The sequence below is a fragment of the Quercus lobata genome, chromosome 12, assembly GCF_001633185.2.
Source record: "Quercus lobata isolate SW786 chromosome 12, ValleyOak3.0 Primary Assembly, whole genome shotgun sequence".
Taxonomy (NCBI): Eukaryota; Viridiplantae; Streptophyta; class Magnoliopsida; order Fagales; family Fagaceae; genus Quercus; species Quercus lobata.
The window spans coordinates 8163003-8177087 of record NC_044915.1 but is presented as its reverse complement, the minus strand read 5'-3'; the positions used below and the strand labels follow the sequence as shown (position 1 = coordinate 8177087).

The window sequence follows — 14085 nt, the reverse complement described above, 5'->3', positions numbered from 1 at the left end:
ATTTTTGCACACTTTATTTTAAACTCTGATCACATATCAACTTATTTTACAATCAAACAACAATTTATTGTATTATTTATGGATAGATAAGTGTAGTTATGTGAGTTAATAATTATACAGTACTAGTGGAGTGTAATTTTTTCATTTAGTTTAAAATATTTTTATAAAAAAAAATGACAAATATATAACTACAATTGCATAAAAACCAAAATATTATACAAACTTAACAAAATAAAATAGTCATACTTATATTGACAATAGATAATGAAAACTAATAATAATCTATTATGAGACGATTTCAAAATATGAAAACTCATAAAAGAAAATTGTAAAATTTTATGTATTTGTGTGTTTTTGTTTTCGATAACTCAATATATTCAAGTTTTTTTTTTTAATTAAATTTTTCTTTAATTTAAGTTTCTTAATGACTCGCCTAGAAAAAATTCCTAGAACTGTCACTGATTTTACACAATTTTGATCATAAATATTTATGTGATTAGTTGTGAGTGATAGAGGTATATAGATTCATATAGACCCATTATCATATATTTAATACATTGTGAGTTAGAGTCAAAATTACGTAAAATTATGTGGTCTTAGCCACCACAATACAAATATTGTGAAGTGGGTATTAAATTTTCAATTACTCTCTGAAATTAACATTATGTTTAAAGGAGGGAAAAAAAGGGAATGGGTTTGGAAAAATAAAACGAAAAAAAGAAAGAAAGAAGGGGACAGAAAATACTCTTTTATGTATGAGTTTGGATGTAAAAATGAAAAGGCAGGAAAGAAAAGGTTGGAAAAAAATAATGCTAAAAAATGATTATTCTATTTTGTTTTATTTTTTGTAAATTATAAATTATTGATTCAATTGGAATAATTAAAAGTAATTTTACAAAATATTCATGACTTTTTTTATATATATTTATCTGAGGGTATAAGAGTAATCTTGCAGAAAATTTAATCATTTCTTTATTTTTCTTTAAAATCCACAGCTTCCATCCATTTTCCAATTCTCTACTTCCTCTCGTCGAGTACAACCAAACATAATATAAAAGGTTCTAATACGAAGATGTGGCTGACCTGTAAACACATATCCCTAGACCATTTTTTTTTTTGTTTTGATATCCCTAGACCATTTTGCCTTAGCATACCCAATTGGTTTGTCTTCTCTGTTATCTCTATCTTCACTTTTTTTTTTTTTTTTTTCTTTTCTAGCACTTTGTCTGGAGCTCTTTCTTCACTTTTTTTTTTTTTTTTTTTTCTTCTCAAGCCCTTCGTCTACTTTAGAGCATTCAAGAAGCTCTCTCTTTCTTCTCTCTCTCACACACAAACAAATTCTCTCTCATACACACATAGATCACCAGCAGAGAAGTGAAGATCGGCGTTCTACAGTTTTTTTTTTTTTGTTATGCTTTGATTAGTTTTATTTTATTGTTCAAATTTCATTAGGCTTATGAGAATGATTGTTTTTGTGTTTCAAATCTTTCGATTGGGTTTTGTGTTTTTGTTTTGATTGTGGTATGTTTTAGTTTGTAACCGTTGAGATAGAGAAGCAAGAGAGAGTGAAGAACGAAAGAGAAAAGGAATGAGAGAGAAATAATTATTTTTTTATTCAACCAGATATTATTTTAAGGGAGAATATTGTTTAGAGGTGTTGTAGTAATTGTTACAGTGTTCTCCATGTTTAGGAGAGCTCCTGTAGCTTATCTAAAAAAAAAATTGGAGATGGAGAGGCTGTTGGAGAGGTTTATTTGGTGGGTTTGTTCTTCATATTTGGCTTTAAAGAGCCTATAGAAGATGCTCTAAGGCCGTTTGGTACATAATTTTGAGTAACAAATTTAAGTTTTTAAATAATATTACATATATTTTTATAAATTTTTTTCTCCTATGCATATTTATTGACATCGTAATTAGAACAATATTATCAAATACCCCCAAGATTCCTCGACATTAACACTGTTTGGTTGAAAAAAAAAAGAAAAAAAATAAGAGATTTTGGTTAGAAACTTCAACGTAACACTCCTCAAAAGTTGTGCCCGTCTTCCCCTCTCTCTCTCTCTCTCTCTCTGGCATTAGCAATGTTTTTGGATGCCGAGATCAAGAGGTTATTTGGATATTATTTACTTCGTTAAAAATTGAAAACCATAAAAAAATGGTTGATTACGTGTTTGAAAGTCTAAAATCACTGTTCTTGGATAATGAACAGTATCATACGCGCATCGATAAAAAAAAAAACGAAGAAAACGAAACGCAAGAGCCAAACGCCACCTAATTGTTTTTAGCTGAAGGAATATAATTGTGTAGACTACTTCGAGTTCTCATATGGAGTAGGCTCACACGTTGAGAAGAAGGGTTGGAAATTTCTTACATGCGTGTAAACCTTTAAAGTTGTGCTTATTCTTTCTCTCCCTCTCTTTCAAGAAAAATTCTAGTAGACATCCTAAATTTCACCCAAAATTTTATATACTTGCTCTCACAATTTCGTGTTGTGAATCTGTGATGGGAGCCAAGAGGTTTAGTTCTTACGCAATACAAATATTGCAAAGAGGGAGTCATTTTAATAATTACTCCCTAAAATTACCACTCCTTTTAAAGGGAGGGAAAATAAGTGGAAAACGATTAAAAAATGGGTAAAAAAGTGATGAACAGGGGTAAATATTCTTTATGGTTTGAACGTAAATGTAAAAGGTAAACTCCGTTTTTGCATTCTAAATTATATCGTATTATATACTTTGTCGTAAATAATAACCTCTATCGTTTGTTTTAGGCTAAAACTAACAGAGTTTAACATTAAAAATTTCATTTGTCTGTCTTTTAAAAACAAAACATGTTTAAGAGGGTAAGTTGATATTTGAATACTATATTTCATTAGACTTAATTAAAAAAGTGACAAAAGAGATAAAATGTTACATATGTTTTAGGGGTTTTAGTTTTGGGTGCTGATTGTGTTTTCTTGTTCTTCATGGTGTGTGTAAATTATGGTATAGGAGATGGCAGAATAGTTTAAATTTTTTTTAAAATGAAAAGAATGTAAAGAAAAAAGATTAACTTTTTCATTATAATATTACAAAATATTCAGAACTTTTTCATACTTCTACGAGGGTGTAAACTCATCTTGAACATGTAAAGCACTGCACTAGTTCTGAACAGTGAGACTTACCCAGAGTTCTGAACGAAAGACTTTAAATGCACACTAGCTAGAGATAGACCTGACAACTTATACCCAGACCATTTAGCCTTAAGGCTGAGTTTGGTTCAGTTTTTTAAAAAAGTGAGGTTTTTAAAAAGTGTGTTATGAAATTGGATTTTTTGAAAACATGGACTGTTTGGAAAAAACTGTTAAAAAGTATTTTTTGAAAGAGATGAATGTTTGACTAACATTTATAAAAGTAGAGGTTTTAGTCCTAAATTATTTAAAAGGATAAAAAAGAGAATTCTTTGTTTTAATTATTTCTCCTAATGTATGTTATGGATACTATTTTTACAAAATTTTTACAATAAAGTCTACGTGACAGGTTATTTGTTGGTAGATAAAAAAATAATAATGTTACTAATAGGTCTAAATAAGAATAACAAAACTTACTGTATAAACACTAATTTTTTTTAAAAGAAATAGCACTAATTTAAAAAATCTAAAAATACAATAAAATATGTCAATATTTTAACAATACTATTTATTTTTACTTGTGGTCAATTTTAGGCTAATAAATAAACTATTTAAAATTTTTTTTGATAATTTATTGTGTCCTATTACGGTTGTAATTTTTATTTTGTAAATTTCTTTTTCATGGACGGGTATGCCACTCTACCTTTTACTTTTATTTATTTTTTTTACTTATTTTATTTTTATTTATTTTTATATTTTTCAACCGCACGTTTCCTTTGACCCTTATCTGGACAGTGTGAATTTATTTGCGGTTTCTCTTTCTAATAAAGAACAAAAAATAGGGTTAACGTTTCACTCATCTGATGAAGGGAGAGATTCAAACCATTGCATCAAATAGTTTTTCTTCTTTCATAATTTATTTTCTTTTCAATTTTTCTTTAGTTCTAATTGATTTTTTTTCAATGCAGATCTATTCCTTGATTCAATGGCTTCAAGTTCGTCATCTTTCCCAAGTTCCTCTGTTTCCTCTACCAGCAAATGGACGTATGATGTTTTCCTGAGTTTCAGCGGTGAGGACACCCGCAATACTGCTACGGACTTTATATATTATGCTTTAGAAGAGAAGGGCATTAAAACTTTCAAGGACGATCGAAATCTTGAGAGAGGGAAAACTATTAAACCAGAACTCCTCAAAGCGATAAAAGAATCCAAATTTGCCGTGGTCATTCTCTCAAAAAATTATGCATCTTCCACTTGGTGCTTAGATGAACTTGTTGAGATCATTGACTGCGAGGAAAAAAAGGAAATATCAGTTTTGCCTATTTTTTACAATGTGGATCCATCTGATGTGCGAAAACAAATAGGAACTTTTGCACATGTCTTTGATGAACATGAAAAACAATTCAAGGAGAAGTTGGAAACATGGAAAGCTGCTTTGAGTCAGGTGGCCAATATTGCCGGATATCATGTAAAGAATAGGTAATTTTTATTTGAAACATATATATATATATATATATATATATATGTTCAGCTGACCCACTTTTATATATGCAACTCCATTTAAACCTTTAATTGACGTATCTTTTTTTATTTTTTATTTTTTGAAATAAATAAACCTTCATTGGATCTCATTTAATTTGTCTTAGCCTATCTATTTACATATTTTTATTTAGTCAGCTGATTCAAACACCTAATATCTACCATATTTTTCATGGGACCCATTAATTGGTCATCATATCTTGTTCTCTCTTCACTGCAGTCCTCTCTCTGAAGCTGTCAAAAGCATTGTGGGAGTAATATCACGAAAATTGAGTGGTGAATTCTCAGAAGCTACTGAGGGCTTGGTTGGAATGGAATCTCCAATGTTGGAATTGGAGTCATGTTTAGCTTTTAATTTAAAGGATGAAGTTCGCTTTATAGGGATATGGGCGATGGGGGGAATGGGGAAGACAACCCTCGCCGAAGTTGCCTATAAGATGTTTTCTAAAGAATTTGAAGGTGGTTGTTGTTTTATTCATAATGTTAGGGAAAAATATGAAAAAGAAGGTGAACTTTCACTACAAAAAGATCTTATTTCTCAAATATTTAATGACACAAATTTGAATATAAAAAATAAATGTGAAGGAGAGCAAATGATCAAGAGTAGGTTATGTGGTAGAAGGATTCTTCTTATTCTTGATGATGTATATGATTCAAACCAGTTACAAAAATTAGCTGGGAAGCGTGAATGGTTTGGTCGGTGTAGTAGAATTATCATAACAACAAGAGATAAACAGTTGTTACGGGATTTAGGAGACCAAATATATGAAGTTAAATTATTGAAATATGAAGATGCACTTTGTCTTTTTTCTTCAAAAGCTTTTAATAAAAAACATGCCCCTAGTGAATATTTAAAACCGTCCCAAGCCATTTTAGAATATGTTAATGGTGTTCCTTTAGCTCTTGACATTTTGGGATCTTTTTTGTCTGGAAGAAGTTTGCATGAATGGGAAGAAGCGATAAAGAGGCTCAAAGAAGAGCCTAATGAAAAAGTTAATCAAGCACTAAAAATAAGTTATGATGGACTCCAAGCGTCAGAGAAGGAAATATTCTTAGATATTGCATGCTTCTTTAATCATGAGGTGAAAGCTCCTGTGGAACAAATACTAGAAATTCTTGGCCGCCGTCCCCGTATTGGATTAGAAATTCTCATTGAGAAATCTCTCTTGAAAATTTCCGGAAATAGTAAATTGTGGATGCACGATTTACTAAGAGATATGGGTAGGGATATTGTTCGTCAAAAATCTCGTCATGAGCCTGGGGAGTGGAGTAGATTGTGGCTTTATGAGGACATTGATCGTGTGTTAAGAAACAATACGGTAAGAGGTTATATATTTGAGCTCATATCATATCTTCTTACTCAGCAAAGTTGAAATATGAATAGTTATACTAATAATATATTTTTCATTTCATGAATTCCTTTTTATCATCAGGGAACAAAAGAAGTTCAAGCCATGGATATCAGTGGAGCAGAGGCATGTGGGCGAGGTTTCACATTTTCAAAAAATCAAAAAAGGCCACAATGGAAATCCACTGCCTTTTCAAAGTTGTCCAATCTTAAATTTTTAAGAGTTCATAATGTTTTCCCTCAACCCGTCCCAGGACATCTTCCTAATTCTTTAATACATCTTGAGTGGAGTGGTTATTCTGCAAAATCGTTACCATGTTTTCAGCCAAATGAGCTTGTTCAACTTCATTTGCAGAATAGCAAAATTGAATTTCTTTGGGAGGGAGTGAAGGTAAGTGTGTTAGTAATTATCCTTTTAAATTTCAATAAATAGACACTAGAAAGTTAATTATTCTAAACTTTCTATTTTCCTTTAATAGAATTTTGACAGGTTAAAGTCCATCAATATGGCTGGCTCCTCGAACTTGATTAAAGCCCCCAACTTTAAAGGAGTTCCAAATCTTGAGGAATTAGTTCTTGAAGGGTGTTCAAAGTTACGCACGCTTGACCCATCCATTGGAAAATTGAAAAACCTTAAACTTCTTAATCTAAAGAAGTGCCAAAAACTAACTAGTCTTCCAAACAAGATTGAATGGAAATCTCTTGTGACTCTTAATTTTATTGGTTGTTCCAAAGTCAAGAAAATTCCAGAATTTGTGGGAAACATGACACACTTACAGGAACTTATATTGCTAGGCACTGCTATTACAAAATTACCTTCATCAGTTAAATGTTTGACTGGCCTTACTTTATTGGATCTAACATATTGTAAAAAGTTTGAGTTTCTGCCAAGCACCATTTGTAGCTTGAAGTCACTAGAAAAAATTTTTCTTCTTGGATGCTCAAAATTTGACAAATTGCCGAAGGACTTCGGGAATATCACAAGTCTAACGTACCTTAATTTCAGTGGGACAGCCATAAAGGAGCTGCCTTCATCAATTGAATTTTTGAATGGCCTTAAAGTATTGGCTCTAAAAGATTGCAAAAAGTTTGTGCGTCTTCCAAGTACCGTTTGTAGTTTGAAGTCACTAGAGGCAATGTATCTTTCTAGATGCCCAAAATTTGTCAACTTGCCAGAGGACCTTGGGAATCTTGAACTTCTGAGTAGACTCTGTTTAAAAGGAACAGCAATAGAAGTATTGCCATCATCTGTTGGACATTTGGCTGCCCTTGTGATTTTAAACCTAAAATATTGCAAAAATCTTGTGCGTCTTCCAAGCACCATTTGTAATTTGAAGAGGCTAGATAATTTTAAGCTTGCTGGATGCTCAAAAATTACCAACTTGCCAGAGAACCTGGGGAATATGGAAAGCCTACGAGTGTTTTCCTTGGATGGAACTGCTATAAAAGAGTTACCTCCCTCCACCATTCACCTTGAAGCGCCTCTGTCTAGTTTATCTTTCAAGGGATGTCAATTGTCATCATCTTCATTGACATCTATCCCAAGAGCTCGCTATTTATATCTCAATGACTGCAACCTTTCGGCAATTCCAAGTGGAATTGACCGCAACCTTTCAATTTCACCCTACTTTTGCGGAATGAGTTTATATCTAAGTGGAAATGATTTCGTTTCCCTTCCTGAAAGCATCTCTCAAGTCCCTAAACTAGAAAGTCTTTACTTGGATGGTTGCAAAAGCCTTCGATCATTATCAAATTTTCAGATTCCGTCAACAGTTGAATTTTTATGCGTTGACAATTGTACCTCACTGGAGAGATTGCCAGAAGGCCCAGAACCATTACATGACGGCTGGAAAACTAATTTCACTGTCCAGTGTTTCAACTGCTTCAAATTGGCTGAAAATTTTGAAAACATCAGTAACATGTTTCAGGTATCTCTCTCTCTAATCTCTGTGTGTGTTTTCTAAATATCACCTACTTGGGAAATTACGGTAATATTCTTCAGGTATCTATCTCTGTCTCTCTCTGTGTGTGTTGGGTTTTATTTATTTATTTATTTACCCCCAAGATCATGGTTTGTATATTTTCAGGGACATAGAAGTCATCAATTTGAGATATGTTGTATTATTCCTGGAAGGGAAATTCCGAAATGGTTTGAAAAATGTGATACTTCAGTTGACTATGAGAATTATAAAAGAAATACAGTGAAGATACAATTGCCTGGGTCTGGGTCAGGGTGTGATGAGTGGAGGGGAATTGTTTTGTGCGTTGGTTTTTTACCCATCGAGCGTCAACCTAGATACCGATACCGACTGGGTGATGGTAGATACTATCCGCACCATGGGATTGTAGTGTATTGTGAGAATTGTTCCCCCTACTGTACTTATCCTGAGTTTTCGTCAGTATATGGTGAAGTTGAATCGCATCACCTTTGGCTGCACAGTATGTCCAAGAACGAGTTCCGCCTTCCCAAAACTCCTGGCCGCTCTATTGATAAGAAGGGATACCATCAAGTTGTGCTTGTAATAGAGAGCTGGGGCTTGGAGGTGGAGAAAATTGGGTTTCGTGTGGTATAAAAGCAGGACATTGAAGATCCCAATTGAGATGTGAAATGGAGTATGATGACACTCTCTTCAGTTGGTGATGAAATCTAGGGTTTGAAGATCCCAATCAAAATAAGCGAAAGCCCATGATGAGGGTGATGGGGAATTCTTTTCGTCACTTCTTTTACCTGTGAGTTATCAACTTTCTTCCTACCATTATAAATCACTATTCTTTTTTGTGTGCTGCATATGTAATGCTCTGTTTCTTTTTCTTTTTGTTTTGGCTGAGCATATGTAATGCTCTGTTAAACTTCTACTAATATTCAAATGCAGATTGAGATTTCTTGTCCCTCTGTAGCGGTTTTTATTTTTGTAATTCTTGTTACTGTCCAACGTATATAATAATGTTTTCTTTTTTCTTTACCGGCATTTGGGTCTGTGGTTCATGCTAAAGAAATTTACAACAGACACCTTGCCTGGTTCAGAAGTTGATTTTGCTCAATGATTTGCACACCTACGTACAATTGAAGTTATAGATAAAGAAACGTTATCAAAAAGTGAATTGATGTTTGCAAAAATTTTATTTTTTTCCTGTTTGGTAGTCAAAGAATGAGAAGTTAATAAATAGGTAACTATTCAATATTTATACTATTCTCGTGTGAGAAGCTAATATTATCCCAAAATATTATAATTTTTCAAAAGAATTGTGTTATAATTTAGTATGCACCAACACTTTCTTTAAATTTTCACCGTATCCTTTTTTTGGTGAAAAGGACACATGTTTATATATATATATATATATATATATATTTATATATATGCCAGGGGATGGTGGTGAAAAGGACACATGTTTATATATATATATATATATATATATTTATATATATGCCAGGGGATGGTATGCGGAAACTAGCAACCCCACAACCAACACCCAAAACATGAATTACACTGTAGAACGTAGATCAACTGTCTCTCTGGTAGTCATTCTTTTCAACCTGAATTTACAACAATATTAAGTGAAGTTTAAATTATGTTACTAAAAACAAAAACCATTGATCCTGACCCAAAATTCAAAGTAATAAATAAAAACACACGTCATGACTTATGAGTCTTGTAATTAAGTAAGGTTTGAATGTTTGCAATATATGATTTTAAGTCTTAATAGGCCTTGTTAAAAGGTGAACTATTGCGTATTGCTTTTGTTTGTTAAATCAACTAAAGATTCACCGTCACTGACAGTGAGACATTGAGTCTTATACATAGATGTTATTTATTGTAATATAGGACATAGATTCTGAATCTACACCCCCTTTATGCTATTTCTAATTCCTGTAGTAAATAATATGCATAAGGATTTATGCAGTGTTAAGATCTAGATATAATTAAAATTTGCCTATAACCTTGAATGTTTTATTGCTGCCCAAAGAACTGGTTTTACTTTACTAATTGTTGCTTGAAAGTTGTGACTCAACAAAGTTGGTGATCTGAGATAGGTCTTGTATTAGCCAATGGCTGTTGGGTTTAATGTTATTTCTACCTCCTACAAGAATGGGATGGTGGGTGGGATCGCAGGTTCAAATATTCATGGGTTTGTGGTTTAATTGGTTAGCAAAAACTTATTAGAAAATAGTCTTATATAATGCTGCTTTTGCTGTTGGTGTTTTGTGTGTGTTTTGATTTTCCTTTTGCAAATGATCCTTGGATCAAATTCCATCTGCTCCCTATCTAAATAAGAGGTGGAGGATAGCTTATGGGTTGAATCCTATGCAGGTGTGTGAGTTCTAGTTACCCATATAAAACAAGTGTTTTCCTTTTCCTTTTATGTTTATTTTTGTTTTCCCAGTTAGAAAGATAATTTTGTCTTGCCTTTTTAGGCTTATCAGAGAATTTGACAAACAAGCCAAGGATTTGGAGATTAGAAATGATCCAGATGCTAACAAGATGCTGAATGATAAAAAAAAAAAAGTCAATGGTGTGTTGTTATCTTTATTTCTATTTAGCCTTTAGATATTATAGATTTTTGCCAAAATTTTAGTTTTGTGTCAGTTGATTAAATCTTCCATCCCAAATGTATTGAATGATGTTCATACTCTATGTAGATCAAAGAGTTGAATTCGCAATTTGCTACAGGAATGGAGAATATAAGAGACACAATCCCTTTCCCTCAAACGCCTGGTTCAGCTGAATTTTAATGGTGAAGTTGTGCATTTCTTTTTTTGTTCTCTTATTGTAGTCAACCACAGCATGGTTTTTTTACCCGTCCTGCTCCTCATCTCCTTAAGTAAGTTCAATTTGAATCACCTTCTCTGTTTAACACTTATGTGCATCATTATTTCCTTCTCATTCTTCTCTATTTCCTTATAGAAGGTTATAGGTGGAATTGCATCTTGTATTTCTAAAGCGTACTAGTTTTTTTAGCTTTGCCTTGAACATCACTTGCACTAGTTTACATCAAGGCATGAACAAATTATGGAATGTTTGTTTTGAAGTGTGATCATTATTTCCTATCATTCTTCTCTATTTCCTTGTAGAAGGTTATATCGGACTTGTATCCTGTATGTCTAAAATATACTAGTCTTTTTAGCTCTGCCTTGAGTATCACTTGCACTGTTTTCTATCAAGACCTGAACAAATTATGTAATGTTTTTAACTAACTCATATCTCCTGAGTGTAAGAAAACATAAAGTAGTTTTACTGTTCAAAAAAGTATGGAATCATCGCAAAAGAAAAATAAATTCGGTATCTCCTTGTTTGTGGTAGACTGTTCAACTGGAACAGAAACTGCAGCTGCACTCAAGGATTGGGTGTGTAATTTGTCAGCTTTTAAAAAAAATGGATTTCACGGCAGTTTAATATTTCACATTGAATTAAAAACTGTCTCTCTGTCTCTCTCTCTCCCCTACTGTTTCTCTCTTGTTTCGTTTAATCGTTCAAAAAATTTCATTGCCATGGAAACTAAAGAAATCAATTATATTTATGTTTAGACTGAACAAATGAGTCGGGCTGTTAAGTGTTAATGAGCTGGACTATCCATTTCTCGATCAAGAAAGCTTCTCAACTTGTGAAGGAACTTGGTAGGCAGGTCAATCTCTGAAAGTATCTCCCTCCTGTTCTTGTCATATATTGACTATTAGTTGTCACATGTTTTACTTACCTCGTTTATTTCTTTAGGTTGCAACTGATAGGTGTATTATGGCATTACTCTTCCTTATTATTGCCGTTGGAGTCATAGCCGTCATTATTGTAAAGGTAAGATAGCTTATCATCCATTTTCTTTGCCATTAACAAAATTTAATTTTCTAAATACTTGATTTTGCTTTTGCCATCTGATTACAAATTGGATCCAAATCCTTGACATCCCTTTATTATATAGATGTAGCTTCAAAATTATGAAGACTAGGACTTTGTGGCTGTGGAGTTTCTCAGGCTTATTGTTTTTAAATGTATATAACTGTATATGGTATTGCGTAATCTTGTTTTATGCCTTATGTGGACCTTTTATAAATAAGTTGATCTCAGATTGACCTTGTTTGGTAAACCCTTATTTGCTTAAAAGTTGCAGGAAGATACTTTTATAATGCCAAATGTTGTAGTTAAACGTAGTGATTCTTAGTGATTTTTTGCTTACCTTAATAAAAAAATAAAAGAATCTAATTCAGTATAACTTCACTAAAAAAAGAAAAAGAAAAAAAGAAGACAAACACAGGTGCATGAGTGAGTAAAAGAGTTAATCTAATAGTTGTCACATTTTCATGTCCATTGGTAATGCGCTGATTGCAACTTGATGTCATCTTGAGGAGAAGGTCAATTCCCTTTCTTTTCTGAATAGATGGCTTTACCACCAAATAGATGGAGGGAAATAATAATTTGAATTTTTCTATATCATTTGAATAGTTTGATGGATGCTACAGACTTGGATCATAAAATTGGTGATCTTTTTTATTTGAAAACATGTTATACTTACAGTGAAAGAGGGGGGGGGGGGTGTGGAAGGAGAAGTTGGAGCTTAAAGATTCTTTTGGAACTTAACTACTTAAGTTGCATATAAGTTTGAGTTTTTCATAACTGCATTGTCCCGAAAATTTGCTTCACGGCCTCTTTAGATCATTTTAGAACCTTTTACTGCTTCTATGTTATTCATTTCAACATGTCTTAAACCTTTGTATAGGGAGAGGGTGTCTCAAGTCACCAAGCCATTAATAACTTGAGAAACAGCTGGCTTTATAAGAGTGCATTTCTTTCCATTTGGTTAAATGAATTTTTTTGTTTTTTTGTTTTTTCCAGTTCGTGAACCCAAACAACAAGGACATCAGGGATATTCCAGGATTAGCCCCACCCGCAATGGGTTGGAAATTAGTTTGGAGTGCTAGTTAAAAATTTAGAAAAGGATCATCTAATGAGATTGCAATGATTGATTTTCCATCTCATGGATGGAACATCAGCGAAGTTCGTGATGCTGCTGGTGACACCTGTTTTATAGAGCTGGTCTAGACTTTAGTTGAGTATTGATTTCTTTCAAGTAATTTTTCTGTAGATTGGTCAACCATTCCCGAATGTTAGTCTCTCAAACTACTGCTGGGATTCATTCGCTCCAATTGGAAGTGGTCTTGTGTGATTATTTCTTCCCCGACTGAAAAATCATTCCTATTTGAGTGAAACTGAAAAATGTGTAGATTGTGTTGTTTAACACCATGATTTGCTACACTTATAAAATATTTGATCTGCACTTCATAATATATTTATGGAAATTTTTGTTATTCACTGTTTATTTTGCAATATCTTATGTACTATTATTATTATTATTTTTTAAGTTGATGAGTATAACTTATAACAACAGGGGAGGAATTCAAACCTCAGTTCTCTGCATAAAGGAGAGTAGATAACGTTACTGTCTTACAAGGCATATCATATGCCCTATTGATTCCCTAATGTTCTATATTTTGTCTTCTTTATCTATATGTATCTACCATGTATGGAGATGAAATTGAAGGTTGGTGGAAAGTCCCAAAAAAAATATATATATATTTAAAAAATAAAATAAAAAACTTTGCTGAAAGATGAACGTATGATAAGTCTCTCTCTCTCTCTCTCTCTCTCTCTCTCTCTCAGCACAAGTGAATATGAGCCCACCCAACATTGGAAAACATGGTCAAATATGTTCATTGTGAAATAATGAAACTAAACCTGTGATATTCATCCAAACTTTTACAAAGGAAATTACTTATGTAATACTTTCGCCATTAGACAAAGACAACCTGTAGTTACTATAGCTATGTAGTCAACAAACATCCCGTGGATGGCTTTAAATTCAAAATGACAACTAATCATCCCATTAATTAATAGTGAAATTTTTGGTAAGGACAATCTTTACGAGAAAAGAGCAATGCTATAAGTAACTATTTTCACAACAATATTTTATGACAATTGAGTTGAAAATTTTTTTTACCCTTTTTCATTCGAGTTTGTTGTTTAACTTTTTATTTTTATTTTTATTTATTTTTATTTATTTTTTAATTTTTTTACCTACTAAGAATAACTTGTTACCTTAA

General features: G+C 32.5%; 1 protein-coding gene across 5 annotated transcripts; it reads left to right on the top strand.

The window, feature by feature from the left end:
• The first annotated feature begins 1089 nt into the window (after positions 1-1089).
• LOC115972183 (TMV resistance protein N-like) lies at positions 1090-13304 on the top strand. Of its 5 annotated transcripts, none has more exons than XM_031092368.1 (11): positions 1090-1395; positions 4078-4588; positions 4869-5967; positions 6082-6387; positions 6476-7924; positions 8084-8726; positions 10411-10508; positions 10636-10730; positions 11521-11618; positions 11708-11785; positions 12821-13304. In XM_031092368.1, the coding sequence occupies exons 2-6, from the start codon at positions 4095-4097 to the stop codon at positions 8567-8569; spliced, it is 3834 nt and encodes a 1277-aa protein (XP_030948228.1). In that variant the 5' UTR covers positions 1090-1395; positions 4078-4094; the 3' UTR covers positions 8570-8726; positions 10411-10508; positions 10636-10730; positions 11521-11618; positions 11708-11785; positions 12821-13304. The 5 variants fall into 5 exon arrangements, with proteins under 5 accessions (XP_030948228.1, XP_030948226.1, XP_030948229.1 ...); XM_031092366.1 differs by having other exon boundaries at positions 10636-10817; XM_031092369.1 differs by having other exon boundaries at positions 10636-11610.
• Positions 13305-14085: the final 781 nt, after the last annotated feature.